The sequence below is a fragment of the Bombina bombina genome, chromosome 2 (assembly GCF_027579735.1).
Source record: "Bombina bombina isolate aBomBom1 chromosome 2, aBomBom1.pri, whole genome shotgun sequence".
NCBI lineage: Eukaryota > Metazoa > Chordata > Amphibia > Anura > Bombinatoridae > Bombina > Bombina bombina.
In genome coordinates, this window is record NC_069500.1 from 1,004,282,915 (window position 1) to 1,004,310,806 (window position 27,892).

At 36.7% G+C, this 27,892-nt stretch overlaps 1 protein-coding gene across 1 annotated transcript in view; it reads right to left on the bottom strand.

Moving 5' to 3' along the window:
* The window catches only part of CAMK2D (calcium/calmodulin dependent protein kinase II delta), a 738,893-nt gene that overhangs the window by 87,193 nt on the left and 623,808 nt on the right, over positions 1-27,892 (bottom strand). The window contains exon 14 of the mRNA XM_053703586.1: positions 13,840-13,888. Coding sequence (XP_053559561.1) covers positions 13,840-13,888 — 49 coding nt within the window. The remainder of the gene's footprint in view (positions 1-13,839; positions 13,889-27,892) is intronic.

The window sequence follows — 27,892 nt, forward strand, 5'->3', positions numbered from 1 at the left end:
GGATGCAGACTTCTTCCTGTACCACTGCTTGAAGAAGGTGTCTTCCAGAAACTGGCAGTAGGACTGGGAGTTGAGCTTGACTCCATCCTCAACCCGAAAAGGCCCCACAAGCTCATCTTTGATGATACCAGCCCAAACCAGTACTCCACCTCCACCTTGCTGGCGTCTGAGTCGGACTGGAGCTCTCTGCCCTTTACCAATACAGCCACGGGCCCATCCATCTGGCCCATCAAGACTCACTCTCATTTCATCAGTCCATAAAACCTTAGAAAAATCAGTCTTGAGATATTTCTTGGCCCAGTCTTGATGTTTCAGCTTGTGTGTCTTGTTCAGTGGTGGTCGTCTTTCAGCCTTTCTTACCTTGGCCATGTCTCTGAGTATTGCACACCTTGTGCTTTTGGGCACTCCAGTGATGTTGCAGCTCTGAAATATGGCCAAAGTGGTGGCAAGTGGCATCTTGGCAGCTGCACGCTTGACTTTTCTCAGTTCATGGGCAGTTATTTTGCGCCTTGGTTTTTCCACACGCTTCTTGCGACCCTGTTGACTATTTTGAATGAAACGCTTGATTGTTCGATGATCACGCTTCAGAAGCTTTGCAATTTTAAGAGTGCTGCATCCCTCTGCAAGATATCTCACTATTTTTGACTTTTCTGAGCCTGTCAAGTCCTTCTTTTGACCCATTTTGCCAAAGGAAAGGAAGTTGCCTAATAATTATGCATACCTGATATAGGGTGTTGATGTCATTAGACCACACCCCTTCTCATTACAGAGATGCACATCACCTAATATGCTTAATTGGTAGTAGGCTTTCGAGCCTATACAGCTTGGAGTAAGACAACATGCATAAAGAGGATGATGTGGTCAAAATACTCATTTGCCTAATAATTCTGCACTCCCTGTATGTCTTATGTGTTACAATTCACCAAATGTAGTATTTTCTGTCTTCTCTGTAGATACAGTGTTTGCTTTTGCATGACATCATTATGATGTGAAGAGGTCTATGTCAGACACGCTAAGCTATTCTCATCTGTTACTCTGTTTACGCCTCCTTTATTGATGTTCTATGATCTGGTTTTGTATACTATGTCACATAAAATTAATCAATATAAATATGTTTATGTGTATAGAATTATACTCAGACAGATTTGTATACATTGATTTTCTATACATTGATTGCACTTTGTTTACTATGTGATTGGGTGGTTACCATGACTACCATTTGGCATTTTTTTGGTCCTTATTGGGTGCGAGGTTTTGTTTGTTTGTCACTATATAGTGTTTGCATTATGTATGCACTATGTCTGAGAAAGGGGATACTTTGTCCCCGAAACGTCACTTTGCACAGTAAAAAGGTTTCACTAATAGACCAGATGTCTGGTGATGTATGTCATCACTAGCACCCTGGCAGTTGATGGACGGAGTGAGAGTTATCTCCCGTGTATATATATATATATATATATATATATATATATATATATATATATGTATAGAGAGAGATCTCTGATGAAGCGCATGTGAGCATGTGGGAAACGCGTCAGATCTAACCCTTGCACACTGTGATTGTGTCTTTTACCGGTTTGCTCAAATAAACCCACTTTGGCAAGAGTTTTGGAGTTCCTCGCTTTCCTCTTCTCAATTCTCAATATATATATATATATATATATATATATATATATATATATATATATATATATAAAATTCCATTCACTCAAGAATAGGCACTGCACTCACCGGTTTTAATAAATCATAAAACGTCACATTTATTGTAGAAGTTTAAGACAGCATATTCCCCAAACGTTTTGGCACCAACCAGGTACCTTGTTCACTGGGACATTAAAGCGCAAGAAAAAGCGCTATGGCTTTATACCTAGCCCCCACCTCTATTTCAACCCAATGTTCTAATAGCTTCCGATCGAAAGAGCAAATGTGCAAGAGACCTGCTACGGGGTGAAACCACCCCCTCACAACAGAGATAGTCTATTGCTGATTCATATAACATAATAGAGCATATTTCCTGTCATCTCTATCACAGCATAATCAAAGCAGATAGCAGTCGCTCCCATTATCTCTATAGGATTGTAGCACAGCTCAAACCAAAAGAGAAAACATAGCCCAATATTAAACACCCTGTGCTCATTACTTACGGTTGAAAGAACAAATGAGAAGGGACATGCTTTGGGGTAAAACCACCTATACACAACAAAGAAACGCATGGCCAATCAAAGCGTGTATAGTCTATGTCAAAACGGATTGCCAATTCCTCCCATTAGCCCCAATGATCGAAGCAAGAGTTAAAATCAGTTTAAAACTCATAGCCTACTGCTTTACACAACTAGGGTTTATGTTAAACACAATATTATGATATATTAGGCATTATATTAGACTATATTGAGCATAATAAGACCAATAGGAAAGACGATACTCTATACCAGTTTAGACGCAGAAGACAGTTTAGAGGGAGAAAGAATTTGGATACAGTAGACAGTAGCAGTGGGGAGACATCTGAAGGCGAGAGTCCTAACCTGACAGAAAATTTCAACGTAGGTGGCCTCTTAGGTGGGATTACCACCCGTTCAGCAGGGAAACCCCCCTATACCAACACAAAGAAACGACAGAGGCCCTACATCAGAAGGGGAGGTTTCAAAGACAAAAAAACAAAAAACAAATGCAAGTAAATATAGTGTATAATCTGAGTGAACATACTCTAAGTGAGAGAGCGAACTGAAGGTACTCAAAAGAGGTTTGTCTTTTGTACCTACACCCAATAATGACAAATTTAAAGTTAATGTGGATATTTATAAGCTACAGAGACAGCTCAAAATAGGGATTTTTTTTAAAGAAAAACCTCAAACTATTACAGGTACCTTCAAGTCCCCCTCAAACTTTGAACCACATTATACTAATCCTTCCTTGCGAAGTTTTACATGTATATTAACAAGTGAGCAAGCCCAAACCACAACTTATTTCTCTAACCTCAATAAAGATGAATACCCCAAAGAAACCTCATAAATGACAATTTGATTATCATACAAGCTCCCAACAAGGGCGGATCCATAGTTATACAGAACTATTATGATTACAAAAAAGGAAACCTATAGACAACTGGCAGAAACAACTGTATATACTAAACTAAGTGGTAACCCGACTATCAGCTTTCAAAAAGATGTTGGATTTGATTTTGAAATGTGGACTTGAGGCAGGGGCTATAAATGAAAATGAACACAACTACATGAGTGTTAGATATCCTGTGACACTAGTACAGTACTATATTTATTGCCTAAAGTGCACAAGTCCCAAGAAAACCCCCCTGGCAGACCTATTGTTTCTGCCAACGGGTCTCGGTGTTCTCATGTAGCCAAATTCATTGATCACCATTTACAACCGGTGGTTAGGGAATCTTTTTCCCATCTACTGGATTCTGACACTAATATAAATCAACTCCTTGAAATTACCTCGTTGGATCATGAGGACCTATTGGTCACGATGGATGTTGACTGCCTGTACACTGCGATTCCCCCCTCTGAAGGTGTGCAGGCTGTCCAATCCATTCTCAGTTCATCGTTGGCATATGCGGGACCACCTATTGAATTCCTATTAGAGCTATTAATGTTTTTCCTAGAGAAAAATTATTTCAAATTTGAGTCTGATTTTTCCTACAAATAACTGAAACCGCAATGGGTTCAAATATTGCTCCCGCATATGCCAAACTTTTCATCCTATGGTATGAAACACACGTTATGAAGACACTGTCTATCCCTAATATTAAATTTTATGTTAGGTACATAGGCAACGTGTTTTTGGTATTGAGGGGTAATAAGGAATCTCTAATAACATGGATAGGGATATTAAATAACATTAACTCTCCCATTAGATTCAAATTTGAGGTTGATAAGACCACTATCCCATTTCTTGATTTGAACATATGTAAACATGAAAGTGAAGGGGCTTTAAGGTTTACAACATCCCTGTACACTAAGCCAACGGATACAAATTCATTGCTTTCAGCACAAAATTTTCATTCAAAACATCAGAAAAAGAGTGTCATCTCATCTCAGCTCATGAGGTTGACACATAATACACTGGAGGAAACCAGGAAACTACAGGAAGATAATAGGATGATCAAATTGAAGCAGAGGGGCTATACCATAAAGAACATTCACATGGCACAAAGCAAATTTACGGGAGAACAACAAATAGAACAACAAATAGCTCTTCTTAACAGATCACATCAGGACAAAATGGCCACAGATACTGTAGGATGAACTTTGTTACCACCTATACAACCCTTACATAGTGTGATGGAAAGGTTACACAGAGCCAACTGGAACATTGTGAAATCAGACAAGACTCTACCATTCACTCAGATGGAAGCACCACGAGTGGTATACAAAAAGGCACCAAATCTAAGAGATTTACTAGTATACAATGATCTGGTTAAATGCTACCAGAAGGGATCTTGGCTAGATGGGAAGAGAAAATTAGGTTGTTATAAATGTGGTGATTGCACTACATGCAACAGCATGGTCACTGGACCAGTGTTTCACCATCCCTATACTGGGAAGAAATATAAGATACACCACAGATGGTCTTGTATGAGTTTGTGATTTATACACTATGCAATCGATAAAAGAACTTCTAACCAACCAGTAGCACGCCATTTTTTTACAGGCAATTGCAATTGTGACAGGTGATACGCAACACGCTTTGATTGGCTATGCTAATTAGCCATGCGTTTCTTTGTTGTGTAGGTGCGGTTTTACCCTAAAGCAGGTCCTTTCTCATTTGTTCTTTCAACGGTAAGTAATGAGCACAGGGTGTTTAATATTGGGCTATGTTTACTCTTTTGGTTTTTGCTGTGCTATAATCGTATAGAGATAATGGGAGTGACTGCTATCTGGTTTGATTATGCTGTGACAGAGATGACAGGCAATAAGCTCTATTATGTTATATGAATCAGCGATAGACTGTCTCTGTTGTGAGGGGGTGGTTTTACCCCGTAGCAGGTCTTTTGCTCATTTGCTCTTTCGACCGGAAGCTATTAGCACATTGAGTTGAAATAGAGGTGGGGGGTAGGTATTAAGCCATAACGCTTTTTCTTGCACTTTAATGTCCCAGTGAACAAGGTACCTGGTTGGTACCGAAACATTTGGGAAATATGCCGTTTTAAACTTCTACAATAAATGTGATGTTTTAGAATTTACTAAAACCAGTGAGTGTAGTGCCTATTCTTGAGTGAATGGAATTTGCTGTATCTGATTACACAGCACCCTGGGAGCTGCTAATTGTGGATTGGTGAGTGATTTTGCAAATATATATATATATATATATATATATATATATATATAAAACCATCTCAATACCATTGTTAGCATCTCTGAACAAGGAACACAGCAACCCCAGATGATCGTTTCAGCCTTCATTGGGCCTTGTCAGTGAGGTGTAGCCATATTCCTCTAAGCACACTGAGCAAGGAGTCATGTCTGGTTGCCCCTTTTTCCCATAGGGAGACTAAAAACACAGAGAGAAGAGCACTCACAGGAACGAAGGCTGAAACGATCGTCTGGGGTTGCTGTGTTCCTTGTTCAGAGAGGAATTGCCTGGTATTTCGGCGCTGGACTGACCGTAATAGGCGGGATCAGACTCATATACTACAGGAAAGTTCTACTCTATGAAAAGCATTACTGGGCTAAAAAGCTGCACCCAGGTGGTAAATCGCCATAGAACAGGCTAACAATAGTATTGAGCCAGTTGTTCCTGTGAGTGCACTTCTCTCTGTGTGTGTGTGAATGTGTGTGTGTGTGTGTGTGAATGTGTGTGTGTGTGTATATATATATATATATATATATATATATATATATATATAGTCTGAGGACGGGGGCAACCCCGAAAACGTTAACTTTTGAATAAAGAATCCTTTTTATTACGGTGAGTGCCTTCCCATTGCCTACTTTCTATATGATTTATTTGAAGTGCACCCCGGATGATGAACGTTTAGTAAAGTGTGTGCTGGTACCCTTCTGCATTTTATATATATATATATATATATATATATATATATATATATTTTAAAAAAAAAGTAGTTACACAGGTTTACACTGTCAATTTGAAAGTTTGAGCAGTTCAAAATGTAAAACTCTATACAGTAAAAAATAAAACGAATTTAAACATATTGCAGAATTTTAACTGTAGTTATGTCTTTTCTCGGAAAGATGACAACAGGTGGCATGACATCTGTCAGATAAAATGCTGTTATACAACTATGATGCTTTAATTGCAGGAAAACAACTTTTCATTTCCATAATTTGAAGAATAAGAGTGTTACAAATAAATATATTTATGTTAAATAAGTCTAAATGTAAACTTTTAAAGACACATTACCATAACCTCGAATAAAAGTCTCCATAATAACTGAGCAGTTTAATTTCTGACTGACAATACTCTTAACAAATAGGAAAAAAACATAACCAATGCCAACACCATGTGCAATCCTCTCAGAACAGGATCTGGTTGTATCTGCATGCTGGGGGTAGCCCTAGTTATGCTAATCATTTATTTTCTATTTTATTTATTTTTGTTTTTACTTGGATTAGACCTACATACACTGTTAAATGAAAGGTAAGATAAAAAAGTCAGTAGAGCGGTTTGATTTCTGAGTGTAATGTCCCTTTGTGAAAATGTTAAAACACGGGCATCTGAACAGCTTAACAAATCACACAAACTATTGCACAACCATAATTACTTTATTTGGGGAAATTAATTTCATGCACCTTACTGACAAAGCAATTAATATAAGTTGTCTTTGTGCAGATGTGTATCGTTTTACACCAACTCTATTAATATAATCACTGGAATTTTTAAACATTTCTAATATATAAAGAACATAAATGGACACTAAATTTAAACGGACTTGAAACCCAAAAATGTCTTTAATGATTCAAATAGACTATGCCATTTTAAACAACTTTACAAATTACTTCTATTATAGATTTTGCTTCATTCTATTGGTATCCTTTATTGAAGAAGCAGTAAATCATTACTGGGAGCTAGCTGAACCCATTGGTAAGCCAATGGCACGTGGTATATATGCAGTCGTTTGGGTTTCATGTCCCTTTAAGAAATACATGACAGCTCTGTGTAAAGGTCATCATAACGTTTTCAAAGAGCTTTTAAGATATTTTTATATCTCTGTGGGTGCTTGCTAAAGGAATAATGTTTATGAGGCAATTGGAATAGCCAATCACAAGATATACTGTCTGCCCCAAAGATTCTATGCATTCTCCATAAATTCTGCTCCTGTGACTGTTAAAGGGATATGAAACATTGTGTTTCATTGTTGTAATAAAAAAGCACTACGCAGTGGTTTATACTTAATAGAAATCATTGCAATATGTATTAGTCATCATTTTAAAAGAATTTGACCTTTTACTTATTTGTTTTAACTTAATTTGTGCAGTATCCCCAAAATAAAAATAAAATAAAAAAATGTATGCTTACCTGATCAATTTATTTGTTTCCGGATATGGAAAGTCCACAACGTCATCAAGTACTAGTGGGAATATCATTCCTGGCCAGAAGGAGGAGGCAAAGAGACCAAAGGCAAAGCGGTTGAGTGTCACTCCCCTACCCATAATCCCCAGTCATTCGACCAAAAGAAATGAAAAAGGAATAACACAAAGGTGTAGAGGTGACTGATGTAAAGTAAAAAATAACTGTCTTAAATTAAGGGTGTGGTCGTGGACTCTCCAGATCCGGAAATAAATAAATCAGGTAAGCTTAAATTTTGTTTTCTTTTCTAAGATATGGAGAGTCTACAATGTCATCAATTACTAGTGGTAACCAATACCCAAGCTACAGAAAACAGAGGAATAGGGAGGGAGAACAAGACAGAAGGCACCACCGCTTGAAGAAACTTTCTCCCAATTGAGGCCTCAGCCGAGGCAAAAGTATCAAACTTGGAAAAAGTATGTAGAGAAGACCAAGTTGCAGCCTTGCAAATCTGTTCCACAGAAGCTTCATTTTTGAAAGCCCAAGAAGAAGGGACAGCCCTCGAGGAATGAGCTGTAATTCTCTCAGGAGGCTGCTGACCAGCCGTCTCATAATCAAAATGAATTATACTTCTCAACCAGAGGGAAAGAGAAGTAGCAGTGGCCTTCTGACCTTTACGCTTTCCAGAAAAACAAACAGGGTAGAGGACTGGCGAAAATTCTTAGTTGCCTGTAAGTAGAATTTTAGAGCATGCACAACATCAAAGTTGTGCAACAAACGTTCCTTATGAGAAGAAGGATTAAGACATAGAGAAAGAACAACAACTTCCTGATTAATATTTCTATCCGAAACCACTTTAGGAGGAAACCCCAATTTAGTATGAAGAACCGCCTTATCTGCATGAAAGATAAGGTAAGGCGAATCACACTGCAAAGCCGAGAGTTCAGAGACTCTCAGAGCAGAAGAAATAGCAAGAAGAAATAAAACCTTACAAGATAACTTAAAGGGGCAACCCAAAAAATACTGTTACTTATTTAGATTAGTTAATTAACAATCTTTACATCAAACTCTAGCCCAATTTTCATCTAAATAAACTTTGGCAGAAAATACACTTACTAGATCTCATGTAACTGTTTTGAAATGGCCACCTGACTCCTCCTTCTCTGACGTCTCCCAAAAGCTTGAACTGCAGCACTAGTACAGGATCCTCTCGTCCCTGCTCGCTCCTTTCATTCAGTTCCTTTCATCAATCTCATGGCTGACTGATATGACAAAGATCCCACAATCTAATACTTTATAGAGGGGAGGGAGAAAGAGAGCTATATCTACAAGATGCTTCTTAATAAATTAAAAAATATCAATAAGGGGCAAATGTATGTTGCAGTAATAAAAAAAAATTGTAGACACTGTTGTATCACAAAACTAAGTGTATAGAGTTGCACACGCTGCAGAGCTTTATAAAAACAATTGCGATATCTGACCTCTATGATTATAACTTTGCTAAGTATAATATAAAAATAAGTGTTTTAGAACAGTAGGTAAAATATAACTGAACAACTTAGGGTATATTCAGATTTCACCTTCAATACTTAGTAAACCCGGATGTTAAGAGAGCTTACGCTAGACCTGCTCTTGAACATGCTTGCTGACTCCGGGCTACCCGGGCTGTGCACTGGCACCATCATGGCTCCCAGTGACCCGGTCTGACAGTCACTCTGTTCCGAATGATGCCCGGGTATAAAGATGACAGAGCGCTCCTGCACAAGACAAGCCTGAAGTTGCTGGTTTTCCAATGGTGCCTACACACACAGAGGCACAACCGACATACTGCATGGCAAGACCTAAGAAGAAGGGCTACACTCTCTATGATAACGTTGCCGTTCAAGTGGCCAGGAAGCGGTCGATAACATCCTCTATGTGAGCGCACAGTATCATAATCCGGCGAGCCATGTCTCACACGCTACATGTAACCCTCTCACTGTGCTACAAGTACCTCACACATCTGATGTGAATCAAGCTGAGCACACACACTGCGGCTGGGTTTCTTTTGGCACCTGGGCACAAGAGGTGGTGATCTTACTCGCCTCCCAGACGCTGCTCCTGTTTCATCTAAAGGTTTGTGCCAGCTATGAACACATTGACAGCTTTGCACATGTGTATTACAGACCTACACAAACTATAGTCATCTATCAGCTTCCGTTTACATGGGATGTCCCTGCACACCGGTTGGCGTTTGTGGTGCTCTTAGCTGAAGATTGACAAACGTTTTAGGTCCTAAAAAGATTTCTTAGAAACCAGTGAGTGTAATTTCAGCTTCACTGTGATCAAACTCAACCAGCGGAGAGCACATCTGATGTCTGGGGGCTGCGCATACAGTACAGGTATATACAGCCTATATACTGTGCCTGGGAAAATACGTTATATGTGATAAATCTGCAGCTTGCTCTTACAGCAGAAGTTACATTTGTTGCTCCCCGCTGGTTGAGTTTGATCACAGTGAATACAGGAAGATGAAATTACACTCACTGGTTTCTAAGAAATCTTTTTAGGACCTAAAACGTTTGTCAATCTTCAGCTAAGAGCACCACAAACGCCAACCGGTGTGCAGGGACATCCCATGTAAACGGAAACTGAGAGATGACTATAGTTTGTGTAGGTCTGTAATACACATGTGCACAGCTGTCAGTGTGTCCATAGCTGGCACAAACCTTTAGATGAAACAGGAGCAGCGTCTGGGAGGCGAGTAAGATCACCACCACTTGTGCCCAGGTGCCAAAAGAAGCCCAGCCAAAGTGTGTGTGCTCAGCTTGATTCACATCAGATGTGTGAGGTACTTGTAGCACAGTGAGAGGGTTACATGTAGCGTGTGAGACAAGGCTCGCCGGAGTATGATGCTGTGCGCTCACATAGAGGATGTTATCGACTGCTTCCTGGCCACTTGAACGGCAACGTTATCATAGAGAGTGTAGCCCTTCTTCTTAGGTCTTGCCATGCAGTATGTCGGTTGTGCCTCTGTGTGTGTAGGCACCATTGGAAAGCCAGCAACTTCAGGCTTGTCTTGTGCAGGAGCGCTCTGTCACCTTTATACCCAGGCATCAGTCGGAACAGAGTTCCTATCAGACCGGGTCACTGGGAGCCATGATGGTGCCAGTGCACAGCCCGGGTAGCCCGGAGTCAGCAAGCATGTTCAAGAGCAGAAGTCTAGCGTAAGCTCTCTTAACATCCGGGTTTACTAAGTATTGAAGGTGAAATCTGAATATACCCCAAGTTGTTCAGTTATATTTAACCTACTGTTATAAAAACACTTATTTTTATATTATTCTTAGCAATGTTATAATCATAGGGGTCAGATATCGCAATTGTTTTTATAAAGCTCTGCTGTGTGTGCAACTCTATACACTTATTTTTGTGATACAACAGTGTCTACAATTTTTTTTTATTACTGCAACATACATTTGCCCCTTATTGATAGTTTTTAATTTATTAAGAAGCATCTTGTAGATATAGCTCTCTTTCTCCCTCCCCTCTATAAAGTATTAGATTGTGGGATCTTTGTCATATCAGTCAGCCATGAGATTGATGAAAGGAACTGAATGAAAGGAGCGAGCAGGGACGAGAGGATCCTGTACTAGTGCTGCAGTTCAAGCTTTTGGGAGACGTCAGAGGAGGAGGAGCCAGGTGGCCATTTCAAAACAGCTACATGAGATCTAGTAAGTGTATTTTCTGCCAAAGTTTATTTAGATGAAAATTGGGCTAGAGTTTGATGTAAAGATTGTTAATTAACTAATCTAAATAAGTAACAGAAATTTTTGGGTTGACTGTCCCTTTAATATCTATGGAATGCAATGGATCAAACGGAGCCTGCTGCAAAACTTTGAGAACAAGGTTAAGGCTCCAAGGAGGAGCAACAGGTTTAAACACAGGCCTGATTATGACCAGGGCCTGACAAAAAGATTGAACATCTGGCACATCTGCCAGACGCTTGTGTAACAAAATGGATAATGCAGAAATCTGACCCTTCAGAGAACTGACTGACAATCCATTCTCCAGACCTTCCTGGGGAAAATGACAAAATCCTAGGAATCCTGACCCTACTAGTAGCCTTTGGATTCACACCAATAAATGTATTTACTCCATACCCTATGGCAAATATTTCTAGTAACAGGCTTGCAAGCCTTAATTATGGTCTCAAAGACCGACTCAGAAAAAAACATGATTAGACAAAACTAAGCGTTCAATCTCCAAGCAGTCAGCTTCAGAGAAACAAGATTTGGATGAAGGAATGGACCCTGAATTAGAAGGTCCTTCCTCAAAGGCAACCTCCAAGGTGGAAGAGATGACATCTTCACTAGGTTTGCATACCAGATCCTGCGAGGCCATGCAGGAGCTATTAGAATTACTGATGCTCTCTCCTGTTTGATACAAGCAATGACTCATGGAAGGAGAGCAAACAGAGGAAACAGATATGCTAGACTGAAATCCCAAGGAATCGCCAGAGCGTCTATCAGGGCGGGTGCGGATCTCTTGATCTTAAACTTTACCTTGGAAGCTTTGCGTTTTGCAGAGACGCCATCAAATCCAACTCCGGCACCCCCCATTTGAGGGTTAACCTGGAGAACACCTCCGGATGGTGGGCCCACTCCCAGGGATGAAATGTCAGTCTGCTTAGGAAATCCCAGTTGTCCACTCCTGGAATGTGGATGGCAGATACACAGCAATCGTGAGCTTTCGCCCACTGAACAATCCGAGCCACCTCCTTCATGGCTAAGGAACTCCGAGTTCCTCCCTGGTGGTTGATGTAAGCCACTGAGGTGATGTTGTCCAACTGGAACCTGATAAACCGGGCTAAGGACAAGTGAGGCCAAGACATCAGGCATTGTAAATTGCTCTCAACTCCAAGATGTTTGTGGGGAGAGCAGACTGCTCCGAGTCCATAGTCCCTGTGCCTTTAACGGGTCAAAGACTGCTCGCCAGTGGTCACAATCACCCAGGAAGGTCTCCAAAAGCATGTGCCCTGAGACAGATGATTCTGAGAAAGCCACCATGGGAGAGAGTTTCTTGTTGACAAATCTAGATCTATCCTCAGAGACAGATTGGAATGGTCTCCGTTTCATTGTCTGAGCATGCATAACTGCAGAGCTCTCAAATGGAATCGAGCAAAGGGAATGATGTCCATGGAAGCGACCATCAGACCAACTGCCTCCATACATTGAGCCACTGATGGCTGAACAGTAGACTTGTAGAGAGAGGCAAGTGGAAAGAATATTGGATTTTCTGACCTCCGTCAGAAACATTTTCATAGATAGGGAATCTATTATGGTCCCTAAGAAAACTACCTCTTTTTCAGATTCACTTTCCATCCGTGGTAACGTAGGAAAGACAACAAGATCTATGTATGAGAGTCTGCTTGTTGAAAAGATGGCGCCTGAACCAATATGTCATCCAAGTATGGCGCTACTGCAATTCCCTCAGACCTGATCACTGTCAAGAGGGCCCCCAGAACCTAATTCATTTCTTCAGACACCAAACTTCACCTCCTCCCTTGACAAAGAGAATGACTGGGGATTATGGGTAGGGGAGTGACACAACAGCTTTGCTGTGGTGCTCTTTGCCTCCTCCTGCTGGCCAGGAGTGATATTCCCACTAGTAATTGATGACGTCGTGGACTATCCATATCTTAGGAAAGAAAAAAACTTTCATATTCCTTTAAAGGGACAAAGTCAAAATGATACCTTAATAATGATTCATACACATCATGCAGTTTTAAGAGACTTTCCAATTTACTTCCTTTATTAAATTTTGCAGTTTTTTTATATGTGCACTTTCTAAGCTACCAGCTTTTACAGTGCATGTGCAAGACATTACAGAGTCTGTGATTGGCTGATGGATGCCATGATACAGGGGGCCAGCAAATGGAGAGAAAAAAAAAAAAAAAAAGATCTATTGCGTATTTAAAATTCAGAGTAAATGCTATTGCATTATGCAATTCTACTGTATTCAATGGTACTTTAACTGAAAGACACTGGTTGCACATTAAATTACAGATACATAATTAGGTGCACTAGGAACTTACTCAGTATTCACTGAGTCAGGATGTAAAGCTTGTGATTGGCTATACTGTTCACCTAATTGGTTTATATAAATTGCCAGATAGCATGGGATGGGATGGGATTAGTGTAAGTAAACACTGCTGTCATTTCCATACAGAAACAATATTTAATATTAGAGACCTTTGACTAAATACAGCTAAACATTTAAAATAATGTTTTATTTCAAAACAGAATTTCTACAACACAATTATTCTTGTATTGAGCTGCTTGGAAAGAAAATTCCCATATTTTCAAACTTGCTTACCTTTTACATCTTCATCTTCAATTGTGGTATTTGAGCTCTCTGTTGACTCCTAATAAGTAGTAAACACAGACATAGGTGAAAAAATATTACATTTAGGAAACATAACATCAAATAAACAAAGTGCAAACATATCTACTATGGTATTTCCAATACCCTCAAAATCTTTCAAACAATTCTTCTAGTTATTAGTAAATTATGAATTTGCAAGCTGTAAAGAAGAATACGTAAATATACAGCAGTTTTTAATTCACATGAAGATGGAAAGACAGAATGTCAATATTAAACTATTACAACAGTGACACAAAAACAGCAAACTAACAGAATGCAAACTAAACATGTACATTTAATAAAATATGGTCACTTTAAAAGGGACAATTAGTAGAGCAAAATAAATAAACTAATGTTTTTATTTAGAGCAATTTATAGTGTAGCAAACTAACTTCTGCCATTGTATTAAATAACAATTAGTTCTCCTGGCCAAGGCCAGCAAGTGAAGCTTAAGGGTCTTATCCTCATTTCGACTATTCTAGTCCATTTGAAGAGACCAATGTCCTGCATTGATTTTTTTTTTCAAGGTTTCGGACCCTTCCAGTACATTAGAATACATGATTTTTCAGTAATTCCATACTGTATTGACTTCAATTGAGAAACTTAGAAAGTAGTATTCCAGATCATCAGAAAATACTTTTCAAACGGCTTTCTCTCATAATTTTGGGATTTATTAAATCAATTTTAAACTATGAAACATCCTCTTTATGAGAACTGTAAAACAATGTTAGCCATACAATTATGCAAAATAATGTGACATTATGAACTGTACACATTAAAAATTGCAAAAAAAAAAAAAAAATCTGCATTTCAACACATTGGGTAGTTATTACCAAATTGAATTAAATAATTAGCTGGTTTTACTTTTGTCCCTGCAAAAGTATGTTTTTTTTAAAAAAAAAAAAAAAGTATAAAAAATAAAATACATGAAGGCAGAATGTTTTTATATGGAGCATCTGATAGATTGGGGTGGGGGCAATAGTGGCAAAAAATAATTTGTAAATAAATCAAATAAATAATCTTAACTGTGAGTGATGGCTCTGAAATGTTTATCATAGGTATTTTACAATAAACCTGCCGATGATGCTTAGAGGAACCTGTCACACAAGAAAAAGAATCAGAATTCCACCATGAATGCTGTAGAGCACATCTTTCTTTGTCCAAATTAAAATTAAAATGGAAATCCAGTAAGCAGCCATGTTACTAGAACCTGCATGACTTCCTGCATGCCTAACTTAATCTGATGAAGAGGCTCATTATATCATAAATATATGACGATGGAGTACTGAGGTTTTACACTGTCTAAAAAAGGTCTCCTGGAAGCAAAATATCAATACCTACATTTATATCTCAATAACATTCTTTATTAATTATGTCTCATAAAATGCCAGCAATATCTATGAATGGTCAAAACATTGGAAACTTTATATAGAACTAAAAAATAATCAATATCAGTTAATAATATTCTTTTCCCCCATGAGATAAAAATCTAGCATTTATTTATTTTGTAAATCACATTAACACACAGTTGTATCACCTACCTACCTTTGCTTAACCCTTGTTGCTATAACACCAAAATCAATCAATTCTACTGATATTTTTATTACTCATCTTTGGCCTCTAATATTAATGAAAAGTCAAAAAAAAATTAAAACAGTTTTCAGAACACTATACAACTTTATTGTTTTTTCTGAGAGGGCTACATTGATGTTTTCCTAACGAGAAGTCACATGATTCATTCATTTTCTCCATTATGTTTATAAAATGTAAACATCCCAATTTATAATTTTGTCTTCCTCTGCCAGTCTCTACATATTTTTAACTGTAGATAAAGTTTACAACACAATAATCTATTGCATAAGACAATAACAATACAAGTTCCCTTGGACTTCCAGAAAACAAAATTTGGATTTAAAATTTTACTGAGAATAAATGTTGTAACAAAAACGCATGACTAAGACAAAAGTACAACAAAACAGTATTTGAAGCAGTATGTGAAGCGCACAAATTATAAACGTTAAAAATGTGTGTGTAGTTCATAGAGAGACAAAGAAATACATACAGTATATAATGAACTGAAGATTACATATTTTGTAGCCATTTTCAGCTTTTGCAGTCACAAGTCACTGAAACCTATGGCAAAATAACGCTGTCATGTCAGAATAACAAAATAAAATACATAACCTTAAACGAACAAAAATATATAATCAAACAAAGAATATATAAAGAGAGATGTTCACAAATAAAAAAAAAATCTAAATAATACAATATAAGTACTATAGCTATTTCAAATCTACAAAAATTTTTTTTATAAGGTGTTGTAAAATCCCAAATAATTATGTTTGTTTTATCAGTTAATGAACAATGTATAATGGAACATGCTAAAAGTAATAAACACAAGAACAAATATAGACTATGGATGAATAAAATGATAACTATGCCAGAAGTTCATGACTTATTTAACAGCTTAAAGCATTGTTTCCTAACCAATGTCTGGACATACTTGAGTCATAGCACATTAATTTGGGGGCATCCCAAAGGACTGGACATTAAAAATTGAATAAATGTTAGATATAATGATGTACTTAAAGAGAATATTAGCCTGAGAATTATATGGATGGATATGGATATATATATAAATATATATACACTGTATATATATATATATATATATATATATATATATATATATATATATATATATATATATAATAAAATTATATAAGCTGTTTAAATATTGAAAAAAGTGTTTAGTGTACATAAAGCAATAGGTGCTGCCATATTGTTGTTATTCTGCTGCGGCCAATTAGGGACAGTTATAAATGTGTCAGAGTGTGTAACCAATGACTGTGTGGAATATAGTGTTAAAGGGACATGAAACCTAATTTATTTAAGCTGAGTATAACTAATGAAATAAAGGAATAAAACTCCATAATTGTGTCTCATGTCTTTATAGTATGTACTGAGAGGTGTATTCCTATTCCCAACCCTGCATTAGGCTTATTATATGAGGCCTTTGATTGAAGGCTGAAGGAAAATAATAGTAGTATGCACTGTAGCTGAAACACACAATTTATCTGGTAACGTCACTACACAGGGAGTTTAGCAGGAAGCTACAATACAGGAAGTGCTGACAGAATCGGGGTGCATTTCTGGCTCTTTTTCTTTAGATGAGTGAAGGCTGCTAATGTGCATGTGCAATGGAATTACACAAACTGCACTTTTACTGAATTAATATTTTAAAAAAGCTCACAGGAAAGGGGGACAACATAAAGTATATTATTAAGTTTGCTTCTTACTACACATAATCAACCATTTTATATTAAAAAAAAAAATGTTTAAAGTGTTTAATATCCCTTTAACACATAATAGGGAATGTCAGAGATGGTTGAAATGATTGATTTGCATTGTATTCGCCCATTTTAGTATTGTCAATATGCTACTAAAATTATACTATTTTTTTGAGCCCCATGCCTTTAAAAAAAAAAGGAAAGTGTTGCATTAACTATATTGTATAATATATAAGTGGAGGTGGTGTCAAAAAGGGTAAAATTACATATGCAGGATCGCTTAGGAAGAAGAACCTACCTCTGTGTGTCACTAGAGAAATGGTATCGCTAAGAAAACATTTGAGGGGAAAAAACAACATATATTTTGTATTTGCTACTTTATTATTATGTTAAATCCTATATTATTAATGAAACTAAGATTTTGAAATGGAGTACATATTTTAAAGGATTTAGTACACATAAAGGAAAATACTGAGGATTGTAGATGCCATTTCCTTAACAATTAGGTACAAATATTATTGTGCAAGGTGCCAGCAAAAACTGAGATTTGTTTTACTTACTAGTAAAATCCTTTCATCACGTTCTGAATGACAGCACATTTAACCAGAACTTATTCTAAAGAATCAGGAAAGTAGTAAGTCATCCACTTAGAGATAAACAAAAACTTCAAACTGTTCAACAGGAAACAACTCCTCTCCAACCCTCTTCCTCTCCCTCTAGTGTTACTGTTTAACCAAGTGAAGAGGGAAGTATGATGAATAAAGAAAGAAAAAAAGTCCAAGACCACTATCCCGGGAAAAGTGGCCTTCATATGCTGCCATTTATAACGCAAAAAAAAAGGAAAAAAGATTTAATAGTAAATACATAAATCCTATTTTTCTCTCATGTTCTATGCACTAGATTAATGTAGACAGTTTGGTCACTACCAAAGCGATAATCACAATATTGGAGGGCATACTAGTTCAGTGACATAATAGGACAAAAACTGACTTAAGGAACACCACCACATTTGGCAGTTACTAAGGGACTGTGCAGAAACCTGTGGGTTGGATGGTGCTATGAAGAATAAAAAAAATCTTATGAACAATGGTTGGCATTAAGTGGTCTGGTTCTTTGATTGCCTCGATGGACTACAGAAACCACTTTTTTTAAATTATTTTTTTAGATTATTTGAAAATCTAATTGAGAGGATTAAGGTACAAAACATGATAATACATGCAAGAACTGTAAATGTCAAGGATCTTTTAGATAAACATAATACATCAACTGAAGCCTTACAGACTGAGATCAGGTTAGAGTTTCTTAAGACACCAATGTTAACATGAAGCTTGAAACATTCTTCTGAATAGATCAGTTCTTTTGAGAAGACCATCATCTGCAGATTCCTGTCTTGATGTAAAAAATGTAAAGTGTCCGTAAAAAGAGAAATATAGGCATTGTTTTAACTGGCGTGCAACATTTTATATGAATAATCTCCTACTCCTGCCAATGGTAAATATAAACACAGCTAATAACTAAAATATTCAATAAAACACTACAGTGAAAGTCTGGTCTGTCTGAAGCTGCTGTGTGGAAGCCTGTAAAGTGAGCAGGTTGAAAAGAAAAAAAAACGACAATTCAGATGTGTGGACGAAGTTTAAGAAGGAAAAGATTCCTCTGGGGGCCAACATGTGTAAGTGCAGGTATTACACAAATATTAAACTACTATAGTGAGCAGGGAGAGATGATCTGGAGAGAATGATGTTGCAAATAGCTGTCCAATCCTCATTTCAGGTCCCAACTATAATAGAAGGGTATGAGAGAAAACACTGTGCTTCCTGTATAAAGGAGTAAGGCTCGCCCTGCAGCAAAAGAGATACTATGACATTTTATTTAACCACTGAGGCAGCAAGATGCATTGTAAAATTCAATTAAAAAATCATACAGGTTCAGATAGCAAACATTAATTAATTCAATAGTGGTGGAACTAAGCTTAGTGCCATAGAAAGCAGCCTTTTTAAGCAGAAACGTCAAACTAGAGGGCGAGGGAAGTGGGCAGAAGATGAAGCATTTTTCTGTTGACCATTCTGAAATTCTTTTCGCTAAGTCAATAGCTTACTATTATCTCAATAGTCTGGAATCATGTCTGACTTCATGTGCTGCAACGATGAATGCAAGCGATGATAGTTAAATAATGCTTCTTTTTTCAGTAATATTTTATATCGGGTATTAGTTAATTTTTCAAGGAGATACAAGTATTATAGTTTGTTAAGTACTGGAAGATATTGCTTGGATAAAAAGTCATGGCTAAAATAAATTTACTTCCTGTTCTTTGAATATGTGAAAACATGGTTTGTAATCTGAAAACTGCTTATCAATAACATTGTGTAAGGAGACTTTGGTTCTAACATTATGATAGATAAATGGCAAAAAAGTAATTCCTGGCTCAGTGGATTTCATAATACAACTGAAATTATTTTTTTAAGATTAATCAAAGCTTACAGTTATAGTATTCAGATTGACAACTTGTCTATTTAATGCTATTATGTTTCAGTCTTGTCTTATAAGCCCCAGCTTACTTGTATGTGGAAAAGATGACATATTAAGCAGCATGGAACATCCTTAAAATGGCCAAAGCTATCTGTATATTACCTTTAAAGTACTAAAAATGAGATCCAACTTCTGAAAACAATTTTAAACCTCAATGTGAAAAGACTCAGTTGACTAATATCAATTATAAGAGAAGTAGTTTGTGACACACAAAAAGCTTATGCAAAGCTCTACAAAAATGGAACTACGGATATTGTAAGTGAACGAGCACTATGAAGAGCTCCAAACTTCCATGCAAAAGAAAATATATAAGAAAGAAAACACAATGAACAATGTAAACATAGAGCTTAGCACAAATGAGCAGTATTTTGTCAACTAAAAATACATTTCAATAATAAGTGCCACAAGGACACATGTTTTATTATGCTCAGTGAAAGCGGGTTGCCCCTATGTCTGCTTAAGTGACAGAAAAGCACACCGGGTGACAAGTTCTAAATGAGATTCTGCAGCCATGTGAACTTATTTCTCTTCAGGGGATATTCACTAAACATCATTTTGACTGCTCAATAGGCAATTAAGGCTTAAATTGATCCCTAAAGCCTATTGCAGTTCAGTGAATATCTCCCTTTGATTCTGGCAATGCTTGTTGATGAATTATGTCATTTGTAAAGCACAATGGAGTTGATTCTTTCTGAATACCTTATTTCCATCAGCAGGGTTGTGGATTACTGTAGTTTGGGGCTCCTGAGTGAGAACAAAATAGAGAGAAAACAGTACCTATTGGTGAGTACAATTCAACAGGGTTTAGGGAGAGAAAATAGAACCAACAGGAATACTTGCAGGGCAACAGCAAAGTGTACTCTTGCCAAGTAACAACCTTGAGTCAGACTTTGATTTGAGACCAAATCAGCAGGACTTAGATACACCTATTAGAGCGGCATGCAAAGACCTTATTCATGATCAATATATGTAAATGCTCAGAACACCACAATTAAGTCAATCGTAAGAAATGACATCAGAATAAGTCTGTAAAAAGAAAAAGAAAAAACTGCAGACTTCTGCTACTGTAGTATTGAAAGTAAACTGTATTTTTCATTAAAGTTAATAATATAGTCTTATCCTATTCTATATTTAATTGTAAGTTTTTTTTCATTTATTTTTGTCTTGTGTGTTTTTTTACTGTTGTACATTGTATGCAAGTATGTATAATACAAGCAGCTTAGCAAAATAAATTATTATTAGTTTAGTGTATAACATAATGTTATAACTAGTGAAATCATTCCCTAGAAAATGAATTACATTATTATGTTATATCTAATATAAAAAGCTTAGCCGTTGGCTTATAATATACTATAAAATCTAATAATTATGTTTTTTTATATAAATAGGCCAGTTATTCTTAAAAATATAGAATACTGTATGGCTGTGCCATTCATAACAGAGAAAAATAAAATGAAATCTGAATAAGGTCATTTTGTGATTGCCCAGCAATACGTTAGCTCCTCTTGATGTCTAGGCCTAGGTTTAAGTCCAGGAAATACATTTCCTTTAACACCAAGCCGCATCAATCAAGAGGAGAACTAAGGCAACACAAAGCACATATTACTTTCAGTGGGATAAAACATGCAACACTTTCGACCTGCTGCACATACTAATTCTAAAGGCCACCACAAGGTCAGCCACAACTGGCTACAGTAGATATACACAAAATACAAAAAGGAAGTCCCCACAAAACCACAATGACAAAAAAAATGGAATAGCTCATGTTTTAAAAATAAATAAAATGTTAAAAAGAAAAAGCAACAACAAAAAAGTGGGGGTGTTAAGAAAAACTAGTTATACCAGAGGTGGGGTAGGATCTTTAGGGCTGGTTATTACGTTGGTTTTGTGGTTTATCTGTTGGTATGCAAAAATAGAAACACAAGTGCCTTAGACAGCTTTCGTAGTCAAATCATTCTAAAATAAACTCAAAGCAGAAAATTATGCAGAGAAAAGAAGAAAAAGTTATTACAGGAGTTGTCCATTTAATATCAACTATTCTTTTAAAGGGTTATGGAAAACTACGTTTAACATAAATATATAATGTGATTACAAAATAATACACATTTCTCATCAAGACATGCTCATTTAACGGCTTTTCCCATACAGTGAAAGCTTATAGTCCGGTCAAACGGATATGGAAAAGAGCTGAATATGCAGCTTACACCTACAATAAAAACCAACTGTAAGTGCATGTCTGTGCAAACAGCTTATAGTCCAGTACTGCTGCAGGTAGATACAGACAACTTCCTCAGCTGTACTGGTAAACAGGCAGATTTATTTAGCAGTGAAAATGTTAACCACTTTTATTAACCGTCCGTGTCTGTGTAAACTGGCAGTGGCATAGAATCTTTGTCAGCATTAGGTGTCTCCAGTTATCCAGGAAAGTAGATTGCGAGGGAGCTCTTAGAATATTCGGCATTCTATGCCTTTTAACTTAAAGGGCCATTAAACCCAAAAATTTTCTTTCACGATTCAGATAGAGAATACAATTTTAAACAACATTCCAATTTACTTCTATTATCTAATTTGCTGCAATCTTTAGATATCCTTTGTTAAAGAAATAGCAATGCACATTGGTGAGCCAATCACATGAGGCATCTATGTGCAGCTACCAATCAGAAGCCACTGAGCCTATCTAGATATGTTTTTCAGGAAAGAATATCAAGAAAATGAAGCAAATTAGATAATTGAAGTAAATTAGAAAGTTGTTTAAAATGGTATTCTCTATCTAAATCACGAAAGAAAAAATTTGGGTTTAATGTCCCTTTAATGTCTGCTATCATAAATAGTGTTTACTAAGCAACAGCTTATTGTAGTTCAACACACAGTTGATTTTCACAATTAAAATACTCCCCCCCCCTTGAAATTGAGACTTTTGAAGCCATTATAACAGCAAAATAGGAGTTTAACATTTTTTAAACGCGCACCAACATATACATCATGATCCATTCATCAGCCTCCTACAATGCTAAAATCTTCTTTTCATTACAAGAAACAAAAAAAATAATATTTCATTTTGATTTTTAACAGAGAGAAAAACAATTAAGCATGTGTGATCTGGAAGTTATTTAAAACCCTGTTGTAAAGAAGTTTTTAAAATAGTCATGTCAAGAAACAAATATATATATACACACACACACAGTATATATGCATTTACACGCATTCAATAGACATATACATTGACCTCATAAGTGAAAAATGCAGTGTTTAAACTCCTGGCTGTAGTACACTACATAGAAATTCCCAAATTCAGAAGAAAAAATATATATATATATATTTTTTGCTTTAGCAGAATTAACCGAGACCTTTATGTTGTTTCAATATGTGTGCAAAATTTGTTTAGTTCAAATCCGTACATCATACATATTTAGTACATTTTTTCTACTGAACATGTTTTACGCATTTCACTACAGAGAGGCATTTCCTATTCTTAAAACAGCTTATTTTAACTTCTATTTGAGATATTGATAAACTGAATATCTCAAAGAATTTCACATAGTACCAAATCCCTCTTAAAAAGTTATGTCCAATCATTAAAGCCTATACATGTGTATTACTGCAGAAACCCCTTAATTGTTGATTTCTTTGTGGACTTTATTTACTTTACATAAATCATAAAAGTCAAATTCTTGTGTTAAATCAAAGTAAAAACATAACATAACAAAATTTAAATTGTTTTGTTACAAAATCAGCACTTAGAGATTATCAGTATATCGGCAACAGCTAGATAAGGAAATAGGCATAATGAGAACTTAGCAGGGCCGTTTCTAGACAACGTGGCTCCCAAGGCAGAATTCCAAAATGCGCCGCCCCCCCCCCCCATTCTAAAGTGCAACATTTTTTTATATTTTAGAAAAATGCATTTAATGCTCCTTGTCTCAGTATAAATCACCAGCTAAGGATTTTCCTGCATTCCCATTTAATTGCACATTTAAATTAATTAATGTATAAGCACCAGGCTGGTAAGTCCTCAATTTTTCCCAAGAACATTAAAAGGAATATGGAATCCAAAAATGTTCTTTTGTGATTAAGACAGAGCATTCAATTTTAAAAAAAAGTTTACAATTTACTTCTATTATCACGTTTGCATTTTCCCATGATATTGTTTGTTGAAGAGATACCCAGGTAGGCATCTGGAGCACTATAAGGCAGGAAATAGTGCTGCCATATAGTGCTCTTGCAAATGGATAACATTGTTGCAAAACTGCTGCCATATAGTGCTTTTGAAATGGGCCGGCTCCAAAGCTTACAGCTCTGCTTTTAAACAAATGAAAGTTGTTTAAAATTGTGTGCTCTATCTGAATCATGAAATATTTTTTTTAAAGTTTCCTATCCCTTTAAAAGGGACAGTTTACCCCACAATTTTCTCCCCTTTAATTTGTTCCCAATGATCCATTTTACCTGCTAGAGTTTACCCTACTTTTGGCATTTGAAATAGCCGATTTAGCCTGTGGTATCCCCATATACTGAATGTTTCTGCTCTTAAGTCCAGGCTATTGACAGGCTATGTAAACACAGCTAGCAGAAGAAATTACACTCCTGGTGGGCTGTAGAACAGATAACTAATGACATTTTTCTCTGAGTATTTGGCTTTGGTTTACAAACAGATATAAGATAAGGAAGCAAGTGTGTGTGCACAAAGCGATAACATAATGAGATCTCATTTTACCTGCAAGCTCAAACGATTGTAATAGGTTGTGGTTTCAAAAGCACAAAACCAGCTATTCCACATACACAAATAAACCTGAAAATGCAATTCTCATATATCCTATACTATATAAGTCCCAGGAAATACATTAAAGGGACAGTTAACTCAAAAACATTATTTCTTTTAATTTGTTCCCAATGATCCATTTTACCTGCTGGAGTGTATTAAATTGTTTAAAAAATAGCTCCTTAGCCTTTAAATTGGCATTTGAAATAGCTGATTTAGCCTGTAGTATCCCTACCTATACTGAAAGTTCCTATACCTATTTATAGTCTATTGAAAAACTATGTAAATGCAGACAACAGAAGAAATTACACTCACAGTGGGAGGTGGAAGAGATAAAGCTCTAAAATGTTTATTTTCAATTGTTCTTTCAAAGTATTGTACAGAGATAGAGATAAGAAAGGGAAGCATTTTAATTTTTGATGGTCTGTGGTTTCAAAGAGCAAAACCGGCTATTACTTTTGCAAAAAGAAGCAATTTGGGCAATTTATCAAACATTTTATGTGCTGCAGCTGGTATAGCAAGTCATGGGGAACATATTCAAGGAAAACATATTTTACAGTGAACTGTCCCTTTAAAGGAAAAGCAATTTTACAGTATACTGACCCTTTAAATATCTCAAATGGACTAAAAAAAAATTGCTATCCGTGTAAAGTAGATGAATATATACATACACGTGTCTCCTTTTTACAAATATATATATATATATACACACACACACAGTGGATATAAAAAGTCTACACCCCCCTGTTAAAATATCAGGTTTCTGTGATGTAAAAAATGAGACAAAGATAAATTATTTCAGAACTTTTTCCACCTTTAATGTGACCTATAAACTGTACAACTCAATTGAAAAACCAAACTGAAACGTTTAGGTGGAGGGAAGTAAGAAAAAAAAAAAAAAATAATATGGTTGCATAAGTGTGCATAACTGGGGATGTAGCTGTGTAGCTGTGTTTAGAATTGAGCAATCACATTCAAAATCATGTTAAATAGGAGACAGTACACACCTGCCATCATTTAAAATGCCTCTGATTAACCCCAAATAAAGTTCAGATGTTCTAGTAGGTCTTTCCTGACATTTTCTTAGTCGCAACCTACAGCAAAAGCCATGGTTCGCAGAGAGCTTCCAAAGCATCAGAGGGATCTCATTGTTAAAAGGTATCAGTCAGGAGAAGGGTACAAAAGAATTTCCAAGGCATTAGATATACCATGGAACACAGTGAAGACAGTCATCATCAAGTGGAGAAAATATGGCGCAACAGTGACATTACCAAGAACTGGACGTCCCTCCAAAATTGATGAAAAGACGAGAAGAAAACTGGTCTGGGAGGCTGCCAAGAGGCCTACAGCACCATTAAAGGAGCTGCAGGAATATCTGGCAAGTACTGGCTGTGTGGTGCAAGTGTCAACAATCGCCCGTATTCTTCATATGTCTGGGCTATGGGGTAGAGTGGCAAGACGGAAGCCTTTGCTTATGAAAAAAAACATCCAAGCCCAGCTAAATTTTGCAAAAACACATCTAAAGTCTCCCAAAAGCATGTCGCAAAAGGTGTTCTGGTTTGATGAAACCAAGATTAAACTTTTTGGCCATAATTCCAAAAGATATGTTCGGCACAAAAACAACACTGCATATAACCAAAAGAACACCATACCCACAGTGAAGCATTTTGGTGGCCGCATCATGCTTTGAGTCTGTTTTTCTTTAGCTGGAACTGGGGCCTTAGTCAAGGTAGAGGGAATTATGAACATTTCCAAATACCAGACAATATTGGCACAAAACCTTCAGGCTTCTGCTAGAAAGCTGAACATGAAGAGGAACTTCATCTTTCAGCATGACAACGCCCCAAAGCATACATCCAAATCAACAAAGGTAACTGAAGGACACAGTAATATTTCAGTAGTAAAATGAGGTTTATTGGATTAACAGAAAAAAATTTGCAATATGCATCAAAACGAAATTAGACCGGTGCATAAATTTGGGCACCCTTGTCATTTTGTTGATTTGAATACCTGTAACTACCTAGCACTGATTAATTGGAATACACAATTGGTTTGATGAGCCCATTAAGCCTTGAACTTCATAGACAGGTGCATCCATATAATTTAAGGTGGCCAATTGCAAGTTGTTGTTCTCTTTGACTCTCCTCTGAAGAGTGGCAACATGGGGGCCTCAAAACAACTCTCAAATTGTTCAACATTATGGTTTAGGGGAAGGCTACAAAAAGCTATTGCAGAGATTTAAAGTGAAAGTAAACTTTGATGAATGAAAGCACGTTTTTTTAAAATACTATTAAAAACAGGGGCACTTTCATTCATCAAAGTTTAGAAGGCAGCCATTTTGATTAAAAACTTACCTTTGTTTTTTTCACAGCCAGAGCAGCTTCCCCCCCCCGGAGATCCTCTCTTCACATGTCATCAATGACTAATCCAGCTTCCTCCAATCACGGCATGGCCTCAGGCAATGACTACCCTCGGGGGAAAGCCGTGATTGGAGGAAGCTGGAATAGTCATTGATGACGTGTGAAGAGAGAATCTCTGGGTGGGGGAAGCTGCTCTGACTGTGAAAAGAAGAGAGGTAAGTTTTTAATCAAAACAGCTGCTTTGTAAACTTTGATGAATGAAAGTGCCCCTGTTTTTAATAGTATTTTTAAAGTTCATCAAAGTTTACCTTCACTTTAAGCTGTCAGTGTCCACTGTGAGGAACATAGTGAGGAAATGGAAGACCATAGGCATTGTTCTTGTTAAAGGGACACTAGACCCACATTTTTTCTTTTGTGATTCAGACAGAGCATGCAATTTTAAGCAACTTTCTAATTTACTTCTATTATCAATGTTTCTTGATTCTCTTTTTATCTTTATTTGAAATGCAAGAATGTAAGTTTAGATGCCGGCTCATTTTTGGTGAACAACCTGGGTTGTTCTGGCTGATTGGTGGATAAATACATCCACCAATAAACAAGTGCTGTTTATGATTCTAAACCAAAAAAATAGCTTAAATGCATTCTTTTTCAAATAAAGATAGCAACAGAACAAAGAAAAATTGATAATAGGAGTAAATTAGAAAGTTGCTTAAAATTGCATGCTCTATCTGAATCACAAAAGAAAAAAATTGGGTTCAGTGTCCCTTTAAGGCCAGAAGTGGCAGGCTAAGCAAAATATCGAAGATGCAAAGGCCAAGGATGGTGAGGACGGTCAAAAACAGCCCACAGACCATCTCTAAAGACCTACAACATTATCTTGCTGCAGATGGTGTCACTGTACATCGTTTAACATTTCAGCGCACTTTGCACAAGGAGAAGCTGTATGGGAGAGTGATTCGGAAGAAGCCTTTTCTTCACATATGCCCCAAACAGAGTCACGTGAGGTATGCAAACGCACATTTGGACAAGTCCACTTCATTTTGGAAGAAGGTGCTGTGGACTGATAAAAC